General features: G+C 32.6%; 1 protein-coding gene across 7 annotated transcripts in view; it reads right to left on the bottom strand.

Annotated features, from left to right (window-relative positions):
• Positions 1-19,757, bottom strand: part of mtd (TLD domain-containing protein mustard) — a 262,898-nt gene that overhangs the window by 49,233 nt on the left and 193,908 nt on the right. For 3 of the 7 annotated variants that reach the window (XM_089647441.1, XM_089647436.1, XM_089647435.1), the window contains 7 exons: positions 19,369-19,523; positions 16,499-16,591; positions 13,221-13,348; positions 12,516-12,678; positions 11,608-11,749; positions 9,851-9,904; positions 6,488-6,574 (listed from right to left, as the gene is read on the bottom strand). In XM_089647441.1, coding sequence (XP_089503567.1) covers positions 6,488-6,574; positions 9,851-9,904; positions 11,608-11,749; positions 12,516-12,678; positions 13,221-13,348; positions 16,499-16,591; positions 19,369-19,523 — 822 coding nt within the window. The remainder of the gene's footprint in view (positions 1-6,487; positions 6,575-9,850; positions 9,905-11,607; positions 11,750-12,515; positions 12,679-13,220; positions 13,349-16,498; positions 16,592-19,368; positions 19,524-19,757) is intronic. The other 4 variants (XM_089647443.1, XM_089647440.1, XM_089647437.1 and 1 more) reach the window with 3 other exon arrangements.

Below are 19,757 nucleotides of genomic sequence, written 5' to 3' on the forward strand. Positions count from 1 at the left end.
ACATTTGGAGTCGATTTTGTAGTTTAAAATTTTTTTATTTAACCTTTTGTTTTCAGGTATATCAAGTCCGAAGTTTGAATTTTTTTTAGTCAAATTAAAAAAAAATCGTTATGGGGTTACAATATTTTTTTATTGTCTCTTAAAATGTGTCTAAGCAAGAGTCAGCTTTAAAAGCCTTTTTAACCCATCAAGTTAAAAAAAATCCAAATGATCAAATAGAATAAAAACAATTCCTCTATGTGATAACAGTTTCCCGTTTCCACTATTTTCCGTTTACCGTGTAGAATTTCTTTGCTTCGAGTTCCTGTTTTGGTTTTTTCACATGAAATTCTAGTCGTTCAAAAATGTTTGAATTTTAGAGCGTTTTCGCAAGAGGTTTTCACAACGTGAGATCTTTCAGTGATTGGAGTAGGATTAAAAAGAATAAAAAATCACCATGTTTTTTTTTTTAAGCAAATACTGAAAACTAAGGCATCCCGATTTTTAGGGAATGTTGGGAGATGAATTTTAAACATAACTAGATAAACATAAGTTTCAATTTTGAATTCTGGTCCCTCAGCATGGCGATACTGAAAGAATTTTCTAAATATCAGGAACCCAAATTCGTATGATGTTTGGGGACAAATTTGGTCTCCTAATAATTAAAGGGTTAAAAATTCATTTACACCTAAATATAAAATTGTCATCAAATAATACGTTTTTTTAGCAACATTTCTAAGACATATTATTGATAGCTTCCGGCAGTAGACAAATCCGGCACTGCTACCGTTCCGTGACAAAAATTTATACTAGTTTTTAAAATAACACATTTAAAATGTCTATTGGTAGGTAGATTGATTTTTGCAGATGTTTAAGTGTTACTGTGGGTACATTGTGTGCAAATTTTAATCACTGTTAAGAATATTATTTAATCAATATTAAAACAGCTGAAATGAGTCGAAAATCAATTAATTTTGATTTACAAATGCTTTGACAGAATCATTGTCGGCGGTCTTTTCCACCTAGCGATTGCTAAGTTAGGTTATAAAGGCATCTAGAGTTAAGATCAAACATTTGGCTTTACCCAACAATTTTACAGCTAACTTAGCGGAATGGTTGCATCGAATAGAGAACTTAATGGCATCAAAACTTTAAATGTTTATCAACCATTCATCAAGCTTCTTCTCAGTTTTTTTTAAAAACAGCGCCATCTGTTGAACATAAAAGCAACACGCGCTATTGTTTCTCTATCTGTACAGACAGACTAAGCCACACCAACGGGTGGCGGGGTACAGCTACAGTTGAAAATAAATATAATGTTTATATTTTTCATTAAATATCAACAGAATAACGAATAATTATTTTGATATTTAGCATAAAAGCATATTGTAACGGGATTTTTTAGTAAATGTAAAATTTTAACGGTGAACACAATTAGTCTTCATTTTGGGTACAATCAAATAGCAAGTATGACACATATTTATAGCAGTTCAACAATATGTCTTCAGAGTAAAAAACTTTTACAACCACTTTGTGAGTTCCCTGAGGAAACAAGGTTTACTTGTATCGTTCCTCCCAAAGGAACATAATAAGTTCCCTTAACCCTTTGTTTTATCAAAAGGGATTAAATAAGTATTTTCTCTTTGGATTAGCTAATCTCCGAAGTAGACGGTTTGCGAAGCGTCCCTTGGGCGAGACCTGCCAGAGGTCGCCAAAGTTAGGTGATTTAATTTTCTAGAGTAAAAACATGATCTTCTATCGGTCAACACAGCTGTTACATCCCCTCCAGGGATGACATCTGTAAGCCAGAGCGGCGGGGTGTAAAACTAACCAATAGCATCCCTCGTCCAAATTAGTAAGTGACGAAGTGACACGGGAATGACAAAGTATTCGAGATCGAAGAACAAATCAGTTTGGAAATTTGCATGATAACTAGATGGTTTGTTTTAGTATTATTTTTATATTTAAGGGGTTCCAAACAGTTTTCCATGACCATCTCCAGATAAAACCCTCCAAATGCGTAATTTATAAAGCAATCGAAAAATAAATGTAATATTAATTATTGAACTCAATCGTATAAATAGGCAAAGATTATTATTTTTTTTAATTTTGGTAAAACTGACACATACAAGTAAATCTATGGCTAAAACCATAGACAATGAATCTGAAACTTTTAAACACATAAACAAATTTTTAAATATGTGTGTCAATGAGAATAATTAATAACATCATTCTAAGTCATATCTATTTAGTATTTAGGAACAATAAGAACAATGAACATAAAAGTAATATACATTCTACAGTGTTTGGACAGATGTTGTTGGGAAATCTACGAAGGCGGTGCTTTGTCTATGGACATTATTATAAGATCATTCCCATTCTGAAACTAACAAATAATATCTAACAGACTAACAGGTGCATGTTGAAAGGTTCATCTATTAGAATTATCTATGTCTATTTATGTACATCTAGTTTATTTATCTAATAGAATTATCTATGTCTATTTATGTACATCTAGTTTATTTATCGGTGTCTACATTTTATCGGTATTCATATTTTCACAGGTTATTTTTAATCAGAGTAATTCAAATATTGACAGGAAAAATAACATGTTAATTATAAATTGCTGGGTCGATTGCTAGGAGTAAACTACAGGGTTTTCCATTAAGAGGTGTTATTTTGATATTCAATCGTAAAAGATCAATGGTTTTGTTGCTTGTATGGCACGTAGCGCCGTCTTGTTGAAAGTAAACGTTGTCCAGATCAATACCATCCAATTCCGGCCATAAAAAATAATTAATCATCTCTTGATAGCGCAATCCATTCACCGTAACTGTTGCTCCAGCCTCATTTTCGAAAAAGTAAGGTCCAATGACTCCGCCGGACCATAAACCGCACCAAACAGTCACACGTTGAGGATAGAGAGGCTTTTCAACAATAACTCTTGGGTTTTCCGAGCCCCAGATGCGACAATTTTGCTTGTTGACGAAGCCACCGAGGTGGAAATGGGCCTCATCACTCAAGATGATTTGCATTTGATTCACTCAAGTGAATTTTAATAATTTCAATGCGTTATTGAAGCGTGTGTCGTTCCATTTTTATTAATGACGTAGTTTCTACTTGTCAAATGTCAAAAAAGGACAGCTTCAAAAGTAACATCTACCGAAATAGCGGGCTATTCAAAATAACACCTCTTATTGAAAAACCCTGTATTTAAACCTTGAAAATGTAATTTTTTTTTTATACAGCAATACTATTTTACTTTTGTAATTACCATATGTAGGAGTATTTATTATGAATTTGATAATTACATTATCAGAGTCATCTAAGAAAAGAAAATAAACAGAAACAGAAAATCTGTGTTCTGAAGAATCAAAAAATATTGGACAAAAACAAAAAACATTGGATTTGTATGGTTGTTTTTGTCTCGAATTTATAGGACAATGCAACTATTTTGAGTTTGCAAAATCATTTCCATTCTCAGCTACAGAGTTTTGAAATATCAATTTAAATGACCAAATATCTCAATGTCAAAATGTCATATTGTTAATTTCGTATTTTTTAACTGTTCAATAAGGAAAAAAGAGCATTGAAATCTTTGGCTTATTTTAAGTAAGTCGTAAACATGTGTCGATTCAATACACTGTGACCTAAGTCTTCTGAAAGTGATTGACGACGGAACGATTGCAATCTTATCACGGGCACCGATTTACGTATATTTCAGAAATTATTGAGTAATGAAGTTCTGAGTATAGCAGGCCCGCTGTAGATATTAAATTTTACAACACAGCCGATATATTATTGCTATTATATGGCCAGTTTTTAAGTATTTTACCATTAAATGCAATAACAAATTGGTTTGCTGATAAACTAAACGCGTTTTGAACAAAATGCATTTAATAGGTGCCAAAGACTGCATCAAATGCATTTCCTTGTGATTAGAGATAATATCACCAACAGAAAGGGGGACATTGCAGAAATTCAAATATAACATTGTCATCAAATGGCCAATCAGTACCATTTTGTTATTTTTTTTACATTTGAAGGGTCTTCTTTATACGCCGATTCTAGGTCTGTTTCAGCATTTGAACAAATTGTGATCAGTTAACAAGCAGAAAAATGTAACAGTGGTGCTTTTGTGCTAATCAAAATTTGATAGAAAGCTGAAACGAACGTAGAATCTGCGATTAACTTAACGGGAACCTTTCAAATGTAAAAAAAAACGAAATAGCGCTGATTGACCATTTGATGACAATTTTACAATTGAATTTTAGCAAAACACCCCAACCAGAGGCTGATTAAGTGTTATGTCTTCTTGTACAGATCGACACTTTTATCTATGGAGTCAAGGGCGCGTTGCTAGTGTAGTACCTCTTTTGGCCGCCTGTTGCAGAGATAAGTGTGTCTCCTATTTCGACACACTTGACAAACTTTGTAGGCGGTCAAAAGGGTAACTGACGAATAGACAAACTTTATTTTTGATATTATCTATAGATTTTCGTATCCACAAAATCCTCACTAACAATGCCAATAACTACACAGATAAGTGTGTCAAGCTCAATATGTCTTATTTATGATTGCAAATTTTGTAGATTGTATTGTTAAAGGTTTTGTATGGAATATTCAAAATTGAATGTCAAGGTGCGAATATGTACCTGAAACTATTTTATGTATTATTATGGAATGTCAAAATTTGAATTATTGTCATTTTTCTACGGAACTCACCTGTGAAAAGACAAATATGAACATAAAAGTTATTGTGGGAGATCTAAAGATCGCAGACACACTTGTGATGAGGAAGGTTACTACATAACTAGCGTGTTTGAGTTTGCCAATTAAAAAAAATTACCCCTCGACAAATAATACCATGTTATTCAAAAAATAAATCTCAAAATGCGCAAATGTGGTCCAATTGTATTTTTTGTCATTTGTCACATCTGATTAGCTTGAATAGACGATCGGCACCGTTATAATTTTTTCACATGTTAACATGCCCTGTAAAACGCCGATTCTCTGCCCGTTTCAGCTTATGATCAACATGTGCACAGCCGACAAGCGTAGCAGCATAAACGTTAAGCTTGGCGGCTGATAAAAATTGATCAAATGCTGAATTATGCTAAGAATAAAATGCCGATTCTTGGCTCGTTTCAGCGTTTGATCAAATGTTATCAGCTGACAAGCGTAAAAACAGCATGAACATTGCGTTTGACGGCTGACGAAAAATTGATAAAACGCTGAAACGCACCAAGAATCAGCGTCGAACAAGGACCATTCAAAAAAGGTTAAAAATTCAAAATGATGCTGATCGACGATCGGATAATGAATGTGACGGAAGTTGCAACACTCCAACCTAAGAATTTTTTTTTAATGCTTAGGTTTGTACTTTTTAAATTATTGTTAATAGGGTGGTTCATTTTTTAAATTGGCAAAGACACTAGAACACCAATCGTCACTAAACTAGATTTGTAGATGTTCTGACAGCATTTTTATTATTTGAGTGATTTCTGCTATTTATATATAAATATATAATATTATATTTTCTAGACAACAAAACATCATCGGCTTAGCAGGCGGAGACATGCTGGGACAACCGCTCCTAAACACTTCTATAGCGGATACATCTTGTGGCGTTTCTAAATATACTATTTTATATAATTCCCAACAATGGCTTTTGAAATTGTTGTATTGAATGCCCTCATCGCAGTCATGTTATATATTAAAATATTCCATGTTTTCAATGGAGTATTGTTCGATAGCAAGTAGGTAGTTATTAATGTGAATACGCGGAAATTATCAATAATTCAAATCGACCTATTATACAAACATTAAAAGGCGAATAAAATAATAACATTGAGTTATATAATAGAGGTATATCTTAAGATTTAGCTATAAATAGGTTACTGTGGCATGGGTATTTCGCAGATTCAAATGCGACACTGTCATCAAACAGTCTATCAGCGCCGATTCGCCATTATTTGATGATAATGTTCCATTTGAAATTTTGTGAAACAAGTGCCCAATCTACTTTATAGATGAGTTAGTTTTTTTTCTGTTGAATAGTTTAAGAACATGAAAATAGGCAATGCCTTTATTATAATGGTGGTAAAAAATCGATTAACAAATAAAAATTCTATTTGTTAATGCATTTGCTGTAGTTCTTGATAGCAGATTGATAGCTGGAATTTATCAAAACGGTATATATTAGTGATCTAATCAATTTGAGTAAAATATTTTAAAAAAGGTTTTAAAATAAAACTAGTAAGTTTGCACTTGAGGAGATATTTCATTAGTCTATTATGTATAGTTATTAGATGCCAACAAACCAACAAAATAAACCGAATGATTCTAAATTTCACTTTAAAAATAGATAATGGTATAAAAGAGATATTTGGAAATGCCACAAGATGTCGCTGGTGTACACTGAAAGAGACATCTATGAACAGAACAGAACATGAGGGGAAACGGTTAGGATTGGCACTAAGGTTCCACTATCGCACACAGTATGTACCTCGTCCCTTGCCGTCTCGTCCGAATCTCCCGACAGACCTTGGCTCTTCAGAATGGAGTATATCTTCACGTATGGCGCCTTCAATAACTGCCCAGTCACCAAACACAATATAACCAACATGTTCATTTCGGAAACCAAATCACATATCACATTGACAGTATGATTGACACTTGACTGTTGGGATGGGTGATGATGCTGATGCTGATGCTGATGATGATGATGAATGATGTTTGTTCTCTGATATGATACAAATTATCAGTGACTTAAATGATTATGATATATATTGTTATTACTCACTCTCAATAAATAAGACAGGATGCGTGTCTAGATTTTTGTAACAAATTCAGATATCGGATGAAAAAGCGACACAATTTTGACAGAGCTTTCTCAATGATCCAAATTCTATGAGTATATTATTTTCAGCTGTTCATGCTTGGAAAAAATATATTGCTCCTCATCATAAGATAATTTTTTCTATGTTTATTTGACAATAATTCTGATGATACCAATTACCAATCTGACCAACATTTTTCTTGTTTCTTTTTAATTTTTTAATGAGTTTGATGGGTGCATTTATACCCGACACAACTATTATAATGATATTTTTGGCTTCTCATATAAATGAGAGCAACTCATCCTTGATAGAACACTTCAAATGATTTATTCAGCAATTTGATTGATTGTGGCATCAACACATTCTTGATGATCTATTAAGACTTTCATGATAACAACTCATTCTTGATAGAACATTTCCAATTATGTCTTCAGCAATTCAGTTGATTATTACAGCAGCTCATTCTTGACAAAATATTTCCAAAGATTTATTAAGGCTTTCATGATTACGATAGCAACTCATTCTTGATAGAATATTTCCAATTATTTCTTCAGCAATTCGAATGATTATGACAGCAGCTCATTCTTGACAGAATATTTCCAATGAATTCAATGGATTATGACAGCTTCTAATTCTTGACAGAACATTTATTCAGCAGTCCAAACTATCATAACACATTTTCTTTCTAGATTTCCAATGAATTATTCAGCAATTTAAACCATTCTTGGAAAATTTCCAATTGATTATTCAGCAATTCTAATAATTATGACAGCAAGTCATTCTAACAATATTTCCAATGATTTCTTCATCAATTCACATGACGATTATAATACATTTCTGTTCTGAATCGTTCCTTCCAAGCACTCATGAAGATGGGGGCTGAAGATGATGAAGATGGTGAATGGATGGGTGACTGGAATGGGGATGTGAAGACATGCTCTTAAGTTTGTGGGAGATGCAATGTTTTTTACACAATAATGAAGATTTTACAATAATAGAAGTCATGACTTGGTGAATAGTACAATTTGATTGAGTAATGAAGTTTATTCTAACGTAAATATGTTGGGATGTTTTACAGTAATTCAAATGTAACATTGTCATCGAACGGCTAATCAGTACCATTTTACTGTTTTTATGCTTACATTTGAAAAGCCTCCATTAAAACTGAGAAGCATACGGTATGGTAGTTGTGCTTTTCTATTGACCACAATTTGTTCAAAGCTGCAACGGACCTAAAATCGGCATTCAACGGGGACATTTGATAACAATGTTACATTTGATATCAATGTTACATTTGATAACAATGTTACATTTGATAACAATGTTACATTTGATAACAATGTTACATTTGATAATATGTTACATTTGAATTTTTGTGTAACACCTCAAACTTATGATATTGTATGAGTTTCAGAGTTTTTAACAAGTATGGTTGAAACGGTAACAAAATGTGTGACATCATAAAGAAAGACCATTGTGTTATTATTGTTTTCCTTATTTTATCGAAATATCAAATATCATTAATATGACCTGTCCAATTAATTATCAAAATGTGTAAAGATATCATTAAAATTATTATTACGATCCTTTAATTAGTATAATTACATTTTTCAATTAGAAAAAACAAACTAAACATATTATTATAAATAATTTTAATCACTGGTGCAAGTGTTCATTAGTACTAATGAAGATTTATTGCACATCTAAAAGGTAAAGAAAATAAATATAAACAAATTTATATTTTTGAAACTGTTGTTTTGCAGTAAAATTCCATTCAATTGATGTTATAATTAAAGTAATGACATTTTGTTTATACAACTAGAAAACAGACATCATTCTGAAATTTTCCCCAATCACACATCAAAATGGATTTCAGAAAAAAGAGACGGTGGAAAATTTTTTGTGACATTGAAGATAATTCTATTTTGTTTCTATACATCACAAATTTAATAATACGCAATCAAAATGTTTAAATTCACGTCACATTTGTTTAGTAATCAAATAGACGATTGTTTTAAAACATTAACTTTAGAACGGTTTCAAAAAACGACCGATTCTTTATCCATTTCATTGTTTAATCAATCTTATCAAAATTTAATTTAATTTGAAAATTTTATCAAACGCTGAAACTAGCTGAGAATCGGCTACCAGTGGGGACCATTCAAATGCAAAAAAATGAAAATGGTGCTAATCGTCAATTTCGATTGAAACATCTCAACCGTAATTTAATTATCAAATTGTAGTGTTGATCTTTGAAAACCTAACCTAACCATGTGATTTTGGTAGACCTTTGGGTTCGGTGACCGGATATGTCATCAAAATGACAATTCAAGACACATACAAAAAGTGATATAAAGTTATGAAAAGTGATAAAACAAAAACTAGGTTACATAGGTAACTATTAAACCTAGTTTTTATTTCATCACTTTTAATGACTCTATATCACTTTTTAAAGGTGTGTTGAATTTTCATTTTGATGAAATATCATGGAACCTTTGGGTTATAAAAATATACATTTTTTTTAAGTACTGCCGATAATGAAAAACGGAAAATGGATAAAACTTAAAATGTACATGGTTTGTTGTAATTGTATTGTACATGGTTTGTTTAGTGTAATTTCAATCAATACAATCAATAAATGAATATGAAATTCAAACTAGTCGAAATATGGTAATGACTATGAAATATCAATGGAATGCTTTTGAATCAACAAATACAGATGATACACAAGTGTTCATTTTAGAGATGACACCACCATGGATAGTTTGGCTTAACTACATATGCAACAATATAAGAATGACACAGATATATAATAACCCAATACTTAATAATACCTAATAATTATAAAAAGAAAATTAACCGTCTGTAATTATCAATTGAGGAATTTGATAATACTTCAGGGAAACATAACAATTTGTTAAAAGTGTTAAAAGATTTAATTAAGAAAGATTCCTGCAATAAAGTCCAGTCATTTGTTTTGTTGTTGTTTATTGTTATTAGTAAAAGTAAATTATATTTAGATAACATACCTCCCAAGATTCTCTGGTCAGGTCTCCCATGTCTTGACTATCAGAACGTTCACCCTGAAAACAAAAGACAATAATTAGTAAGGTTAGGAGCCCAAAAAGAGAAACAGTTCAAATTCAAAATGTTTATTTTTTATTCCAATTGTTTCTGGCTTTCACTCTTCAAGTGTGTTCTAGGCCATCATTTCAAATTATGGAGACAGGGAAGGTGAATTTATATTTAAATTTTGTTTAAATTGGAAAAATTAAAAATTATATGGAAGATTGGAGTCGAATTCAGACTTAGAAGAGATGCGATGTTGAATGGAGGAGAGGCAATTTTAGATAAGGCTTGATAGAAGAGAGGATATTTGTTTAGAGAGGGACAACCAAAAAATATGTGATCGAAAGTTCCCACTTCTAGACCACAGAAGGTACAATCCGGGGAGTCAAGCACGTGAATTTTAAAAAGGTGAGAAGGAACGGAACATTGTCCAATCCTCAATCTTTTTTGGAGAAATGGAGGAATTGTTGAAACCACAGTTTTTAAAGTCGTAAAAAGTGAAACAATTGTTGAAACCACAGTTTTTAAATCATGAAAGAAAAAAAACTAGCTTAAAAATATTTTATGTCAAGTCAGGTTTACAGGCCTTTTTTTCATCACTTTTGAAGACTTTATATCACTTTTCAAAAGTGTGCAGAATTGCCATGACATATCTCCCATTTTCTTTTATATTATGAACTGTATTTGTTACAGTTCCATGACAACACAGGACAGTGACAAACCAAAACACTGTTGAAAAGTGATAATATAAAGTCATGAAAAAAACTAACCTAATGCAAATATTAATTACTGTAAAATAAAATATGTACTATTTAAACTAGTTTTTTTTCATCTTTTTTCGTGACTTTAAATCAATTTTCAGAAATATGTCATCTGTCACTGTCCTGAGTTGACTGGTAACCATTTTTTTTCACAATTTTAAAAATCTTTTGTTTTTGTTTTTACACTCTCTGCGGGAAGTTAAAAAAGACTTTAAGTGAACCTAGTGGCATTCAAGGAATTGAAGAAGGACTGGAATTTTATTTTGGACATGCAATCGATAGGCCTAGAATTAATTTTTCTGTTATCAAAAATTATTATTCCATCATCAACTCCCCATTATTTAAATAGTAAAATTTGAATATGTAAAGAAAATAATATAGCATTAATTTATTACTAGCGCAGACCCATAAAAAATCACCAATTTTAGAAATATAATTTTATTTAAAATAATTAATTTATAAAAAGAATTTAATTTTCTGCTGAAAATATTATATAATACGTAGGAACATTATTGCTTGTCCAAATTCTTAAAACAAATAGTTAAAAAAAAAAAAATTAACTCTTTGCACGCGGCCGTATCAACTGTTGTTACGGCAAAAAGTCTATACTTACACGCGGCTGTATCAACAGTTGATACGGAAACTTTGACTTTGTTTTTGTTTTTATAAACATCTAAGAGTGTTGACACACGAGGATTTGTTTTCATATTGTGGAGAATAATCTGTTCTGTCTAAATAGTCCAATAAATCATGCCAGAATGCTATAATTTGACATTTAATTGCATGCATAGGTATTTGAAAATATGTACCGCGTACGGGTATAGATAAAACGGAGAAAATTAACGCGTTCAAAAGGTTAAACTTAAATTCAAAGCAAATCAGAAATAAAGAGTTCATTTTAACCAGAGTTACGGACAGACACACAACTAAAATTTGTATTTTTAATAAATTTTTACCTTATCTCCAGGCGTGGTGACCTCATCATCCCATAGTTCCGTATCGCTGTCCACGAGAGTGTAGCCTCTCTGGGTCACATCTCCCAGTTCTCCATATAGCTCGGGCACCCAGTGGTTCAGGAACTTGTACAAGTCGTCCACCCTAGAGAGAAAACGCAGGGTGATGAAACAAACCATTACACCAGAGTTATTTTGGATTGTAACCATTTCACACTGAGATCATTGCAGATTGTTACCATTTCACACTGAGATCATTGCAGATTGTTACCATTTCACACTGAGATCATTGCAGATTGTTACCATTTCACACTGAGATCATTGCAGATTGCTACCATTTCACACTGAGATCATTGCAGATTGTTACCATTTCACACTGAGATCATTGCAGATTGTTACCATTTCACACTGAGATCATTGCAGATTGTAACCAGTTCACACTGAGATCACTACCAGTTTATACTGAAAACAGTAGACATTCTGAGATCATTACTTACTGAAACCAGTACACACAGATATCATTGCATACTGAACTTATTCCACACTCTTAGATCAGTACCTACTCAAACAATTACCATTACACTGAGACCATTTCACACTGAAATCATTATACACTGAAACCATCACAAAATGATATCATCATGCACTGAAACTATGACACAATGAGACCATTTCATATGGAGATAATTGCATCATCATTGCAGACCACTTCACACTGAAACCATTTTACACTAAGATCATTGCAGATTGTTAACATTTCACAAGGAAACCATTAGGTACACATTGAGATCATTGCATACTGAAACCATAAACACACTGAGATTATTGCATGCTGTAACCATTGCACACTGAGTTCATAACACACAGTAACCATTAGTCTATGTATAGAAGTGTTTGTGTGTGTGTGTTACCTGTTGCGGGGCACGCTGAACCAGTACTCGGGGCGCATGCGCTTACGTCCGTAGCTCATGAGCGGGGTAGAGCGCGGCACGGCGCGGTTTGTGGGACGGCCCATGCGCAGACGCAGGTACAGCGGGGGGTCGTCGCAGGACCGGGCCGGCCGCGGGATCAGCTCTGCAAGCAAACAGACAGACACTTCATTGAAAAATGTTTTTAATGGATCCAGTGAGATCATCAGTGAAAATTTTGGAGATTGGACTATCTTAGCATGAGTCGTCCAAAAAAACCCAAGAATAATTTTATGAAGAAACGGGTAATCCATTGAATAGATTCCCCTATCTTAACAGAAGGATTGCAATCTACGGAACACAGTTATTGGGTGGGAATGCTGTCCTTGTTCCACTGGTATTTCAATGGAGGATGCGCCGAAACAGTAGCGTCGTTGACTTCTTTGGCACCGGTGCACATTCGGGAAACACGTCAAACGCTTGTCCAACATTTGCAAACGGTTGACATTTATCACATGTGAATAGGTCGCTTCCACGACTCATTCTTATATCCAACGACTAGGCTGTGGAATTATTCGTCGACCCCTCCTACAACACGGGACTCTTCAAGATCCAGAGGGAAATTATTTCTCCCCAGGGTTTCCTGTACGGATTTTAAAAAATGACTTCGATAAAGAAAAATTTTAAGCAATAATATTTTCAACTTACTATCAAACGAGGCGAAGAGTTCCGGCATATCATCGACGGAGACCATGCTGCGGTAGTCCAGTCGGGGTGGTGCTATGGTGGACTTCTTCACACTCTCTGACTTCCCAAAACCTCCGTAGGAACTCCGCCTGTACACAGATTCATCAGTATCTATTCAATCAATGACTTTATGCAGGAAAATAATGGAAACTTCAAAAACCTAACCGCAAGAACCATAATTTACATAACGTTGATCAATTATTAAAATTTTTACCACATTAAATAGCTCAGATTTTTTTAAGTTACACATACAAATAACATACACTATTATGGTAACTATATTACCGTATTGAGGGTTGATATGGCTGCGTATTTATGCTGTTTTTTTTTGCCCCATCAAAGGGTTAAAAATTAAATCATTTTGACTTATTATGATTATTTAAAAATTGCAATATTTTCGGTATTATTGACCGCAGAAAACAACAAAGTTAAAAATAAGTTTTATTCGTAAAAAAATGTAAATAAACTTATCTAGAATGTCAGTCAGTTAGAACTGTCAAAGGCAAAGCAAAGCCTAGTATGTAATTGCCGATAATGTTGATAAAAACCTTTATTGTGTCAATATTCACAATGTTAAATGGTTGCGCTAGCTATAGACTGAAAAATCTGCATGCCAAAGCAGCAGAAACTCTCAAACGGTGAGTTTTGACACCGTGAAATTTGCACAGCGTATTCTATCTGTTAGACTAGACTTCCAGGTATTTTCAGTTTGCATAATCTTTCCATCAGGAGTTATGGAGCTTTAAAATATTCATTTAACTGCACAAAATAGGATATTCAGATATATTACCATTTTTTTACTGTTCAATAACAAAAACAAAGTGTTTGGAACCTTTACGGGAATCAAACTCAAAACCTTTGTATTCCAGGTAAAGAGCAGTCGTCAAATCAAAATTCAAAAGACTAAGTCATCCAAGAGGCCACATTAAAATCATTAGATGTTTCTACTACAATAAACATTTAGCGAAATAAGAATAAAATTAAAATTAAACACATAACGATAAAGGCTACAGAAGTTTTTTTAAATATTATTATATGAAATATGAACTGCAACAGTTGGACAGTTGTGAATTGGGTGAAATTCAATATTTTTTGCAACTAAAATAATGAAACATCAAAAATGCAGAGTTGAAATGAGCATGTATTCATTTTGAGTCATTCGATGGACATGTTCAGTGAATGTGATGATGTTTTTCATGCTGACGAATTACGACAAGTGATTATTGCGATATTTTTACGGTTAGGTGCTGTGAAGATGTAAAACGACATGTTTGAAGAATGATTATATCGATTTAATTGTATTTGTAAGAGAATTAAAATAAAATTATTGCAACAACTGCCCACAACTTTAATAAGAATGGGTGGAAAAATTATAAAAAATTGAATTTAAATGGTTTTCATTTTTATTTATTTTTTAATGACAATATGTTAATTCAGAAATATTTCATTTATGCGGAATAATTGATAAATTTGACAGTTTCCTTAAAAATATGACTTGAATAAGAAATATGAATATGAAATATCCACATGGGGTTTAAAAAATAATTTTAAAAAACCGTTTTAAATTTTATAGTGTTTTATTTTTGGGCTATTATGCCATGTTGCGCTACCTCTTTCTTTAGCCAACATTTCGGACAGCATTACAATATCCATCATCGGGGCAGATGTGTTATTATATTACTTTTTGCCGTGAAAACCCGGGTTAACTGTTGATTATAAAATAATGACTCGAAACATCTACACATTAGTCGAAAAAGACAAATAGGTCACTTTCATCAATCAAAATTGAGCGAATGCTAAGTTAGTTAAAAAATAACCTTTGCATGCGAAGTGAAAAATGTATTTGGCCATGTCACTGAGATTAGCCAAATTTTAACATAGTTGTCGCAAAGCTTTATTGCAAAATATTAAATGAAGATGAATTTTACGACTGCTCCGAATAGAACTGCAACATCAAAAGTTAGGTTAGATTAGATCAAGTTGAGTTTTGAATAAATTACATAGATGTTTTTTAAATATTTGTGAATTCGAAACAATAAATTGACTTGGGCTGGTGTAGTACGATTTGGAGCAGTCTATGATGAAATGTAGATGCAGCTGTCACATGACTCCGGCAAGCACAACAATAGACAATAATAGACACTAGTTATAGACAATAGAAGAGTATGTACACACACAACAGGGAAGTTTTAACAGAGGGTTACACGACAACTAATCAATAATCCTACACTGGGGTTATGCCTGTTTTAGACTCTAGCCCTTAAATTGTATAGTACCCCACTTTCGAAGCCACCATTATAAGTTAGATTTTAGTGTCCCGTGACTCGGTCTGAATATGGAGATTTTAATACAAGAACAATATTATAAGTTGATAATGTTAACGGTGAAATAATTATTGATTTTTAATCAAATACCAGTTGACTGATGCCAATGTGAAAATAGTGGTCATTTTAGCATGCAACTTAATTATTATATATTAAAAGATGAAACAATACCTTTTACGAGACATAACATTAATCTGCTTTCAGTTACCTTTCTTTAGTAGTTCTCTAAATTATTGGTCTTTAAGGTTAAATGTAGCATACGTTGAAATCTATACATTCACAAATGGTGTTAATTTAGTTATTTTACGAAAAAAACTTTTTGTTATACTTCAAAACATTAAGATGAATTATTTTTTTGCACATGTACTTCCACTTGAGCGATTTTTAGCATAATATGCCAAGTTTGCAAAACGTTTTGAGCAATTGCTTGCCACAATGTGCCAAATTTATAGAACCTAAAAATATAGGAAAATCTGTGCAATCTAGATGGATTCATTGGCTTCAAATGGCAGTTGGTAGTTTCATATGTTTCCATATTAATATTTTGAGGAATGTTATTAATTAAATAATATGGTAAATGTATACATATGAAACCAATCGCTCGAGTGGATATGGATAATATAGCTGTACGAGGTATTATTTCTTAACTAACAAATGTTAACACAAATATAAGAGCAACAGTGTTTTTTTAACTCAAGTAACATATTCTAATAATATCAATAGGATTCCCAAGATTTTTATTTTTTCATTCCCCAAATAATAACACATATATAGTTCTGATTATTGAGAACGAAAAAAAGAAGAGTCAAAAACAAACACATCCAATGTGAACCATTGCACTAATAAAGACAAATAGACACCAATAATTATGCAAATGCATTATGAATGTATATTATTATTTTCGTCTGGACGTACCCATATGGGAACATACTGTCATGGGGACCTTCTTCCGACGGGGTTTTGCTTAAAAACAATCCCGTGCCAAGTTCCACTAAGTTCATCGGAGAACTAACCATTTGCATTCAAATTTAAAAGCAATCAAAATAAAATTCAAATTCAGAATTAAAAGTTCAGTTGAAAAGCAAAGCATTGAACAAAGTTGGAAAAATTCCAAAATATTTCAAATTCAGAATTAATGGATGAAAGCATTGAAAACAATAGAACAATTCATAGAAATTTCAAATTCAGAATATTGATGCATTGAACAATTTATTTTTTAAATATTTCAAATTCAGAATCGTGACGGATGAAAACCAGAACATTTCAAATTCAGAATGAAGAATATTGATGGTTGAAAAACAAGGTAAAGGAATTTGAATTTAGTATGCATATGGCCAAAGAACAATTGGCAGGGGTTGTTGAAATTATGTTTTGGTGATGTGTGGATATAGTATCCAATTTTGGCGTTTTTTGTGTTTTTTATAAATCCAATCCATGGTTAGGTAAGCGTAAAAGAGAAAATAAATCGAAAATTGAATAAAACATTGCACAATCCGTTGTTATACACATTATAAAAACAAAACAATGAGGGTTAGAAATTTGACATTATTTTTGTTCATTTTTTTAATTCTTATTATCATCATATGCATGAACAGCCATGATATATGAAATGTGTGTATGTTTTGAAATAATGTGAAACATGTAAAATGACACAGCATTATGTCACTATTGAAGTATTTGGTAAAACCTTTTGTAAAGTGGTTAATATTTTAAATTATGACCCGATTTTTCATCGCCAGCTATCCCAGAAATAACTAAGTTTTTTTTAATGAATTTATGAATTAATTTTTTTATGAAGTATCTCCCATTGCAACATATTGTAAGCAATAATCCTACATTACCGCCTATTTCAGAATTAAATTAGTTAGGCGTTAGTCAGATATATTTTTCAAGATGACAGCTATTGCCAAAATGCATGTTTTTGCTCTAATTATTATTACCCAATTTAAAATTATAAATTTTTACGCTATTGAAAGTTATAATCTGTAAAATAACAAATTAAGCTGTGAATTAAAATAAATAAAAATTCAAAGCATTTATTATATGAAAACATAACATATCTTGTGATTTGACGGATAAATAGTTTTTTCCAGCATTTTATTAGTTCGGTTTGACAAAGAATGTCATTGCGGCATTGTTATTTTTATAATCTAGAAAAGATAAATAGACGATTGTGATAAACGTCTTATAGATTAGTTCAGCTTATCAAATCCATAGTTAAGTTAAGCTAATAATATCCACAGTTATGCTAAGTTTAACCCATTATTTGTTATCCATAGATCAGCTAAGCTTTGCGATGAAAAAACGGGCCTACATGAGTTATGGCAGACATGCTGTGTGATTATTATTTTTGAAGTATGGTTAATTGATTATTAAATGTATGGTGCTACCATATGGATACTTATTACAGCATGTAGTATTCAAAATTATTTAGCCAACTAATCGTGCATGAAAACCAAAAATTTTTCACTCATGGTTTTTTGGGTTTATTACACAAATATTTATATTTATTGAGTTTGTAACTATAATTTTTGAATCTTTAATTTTATTGTGTAGTTGTTTTATGTTTTGTGAATAAAAATAATTAATTGATTAAATCTTTTTTTAATATAAGTAGTATATATTTTCCATTTTCAGGACTGTAAATTAATAAATAGATGGTGCTCAGGGCGCAGACATTGTACAGGGTTTTCCAATAAGAAGTGTTATTTTGATATTCAATTGTAAAAGATCAATGGTTTCGTTGCTTGTGTGGCACGTAGCGCCGTCTTATTGAAAGTAAACGTTTTCCAGATCAATACCATCAAATTCCGGCCATAAAATATCATTAATCATCTCTCGATAGCGCAATCCATTCACCGTAACTGTTACTCCAGCCTCATTTTCGAAAAAGCCGCCGGACCATAAACCTCACCAAACAGTCACACGTTGTGGATAGAGAGACTTTTCAACAATAACTCTTTGGGTTTTTTAAACTCTTTTCCGAGCCCCAGATGCGACAATATTGCTTGTTGACGAAGCCACCGAGGTGGATATGGGCCTCATCACTCAAGATGATTTGCATTTGATTCACTCAAGTGAATTTTAATAATTTCAATGCGTTGTTGAAGCATGTATCGTTCCATTTATATTAATGGCGTAGTTTCTATTTGTCAAATGTCAAAAAATGACAGCTTCAAAAGTAACATCTACCGAAATAGCGGGTTATTCAAAATAACACCTCTTATTGGAAAACCCTGTATGTTCACCTTTTAGAGATGATACTAGATTCCGTTAAGAAGAACCTATATTTTTATGTGTTAAAGTATTGCATCTCTAATTCAATATGGTAAAATCACAATTACAACTTTAAACTTGAATTATCTCAAAAAAATTGTTTATGGAGATACAATTTATGTGTTCCAAGCCATGGAAATATTGATAATTGGTACATTAACCCATCATTATATAAATTTACTTAGTCACTGAAGTACGGTCATGAAGCTATCACTGAAGTACGGACGTGAAGCTTTCACTGAAGTACTTTGATGAAGCTATCACTGAAATATGGTTGTGAAGTTATCACTTAAATACCGTCGTGAAGCTATCACTAAAGTACAGTCATGAAGCTAACTAACACTTAAGTACCACCGTGAATCTGTCACTGAAGTATGGTTGTGAAGCTATCACTTAAGTACCATAGTGAAACTCTCACTGAAGTATGGTCTTGAAGCTAACACTTATCAACGGTCGTGAAGCTATCACTTAAGCACCGTGGTGAATTTAAGTACTTAAGTATACCGTACCTATTGAAGACCTTGCTGAAGACGCTGCCAGAATTATGGCTATCTGCGGAGGTGGGCAGCGAGTCTCCCTGGGAGCCGCCGGAGCTGTTGCCCCCGCTGCTGTCTCCGGCCAGCCCCTCCATCCAGGATAGGGGATACGAGAGACGCTTCAGCATCTGGAATTAGGGGATCTCATGTTTATTATTGAAGGTAAATATCGACAGTTGAGTAATGTACCAGTACATATGATTCATTGAAATGGTAATAAATTAATAAATGCTCTGGTTGACATTTTGTCACATGAGAATAGATCGCTTCTACAGCTCGTTCTGATGTTCAATAGCTCGTCTGTTGAATGATATGCCGGCCTCTATTTTCCTCCCTCTTCCAACACGGTTCAGTCCTTCATT

The sequence above is a fragment of the Hesperophylax consimilis genome, chromosome 26, assembly GCF_061612785.1.
Source record: "Hesperophylax consimilis isolate HC1 chromosome 26, BYU_Hcon_1.0, whole genome shotgun sequence".
In the NCBI taxonomy this organism is placed as follows: domain Eukaryota; kingdom Metazoa; phylum Arthropoda; class Insecta; order Trichoptera; family Limnephilidae; genus Hesperophylax; species Hesperophylax consimilis.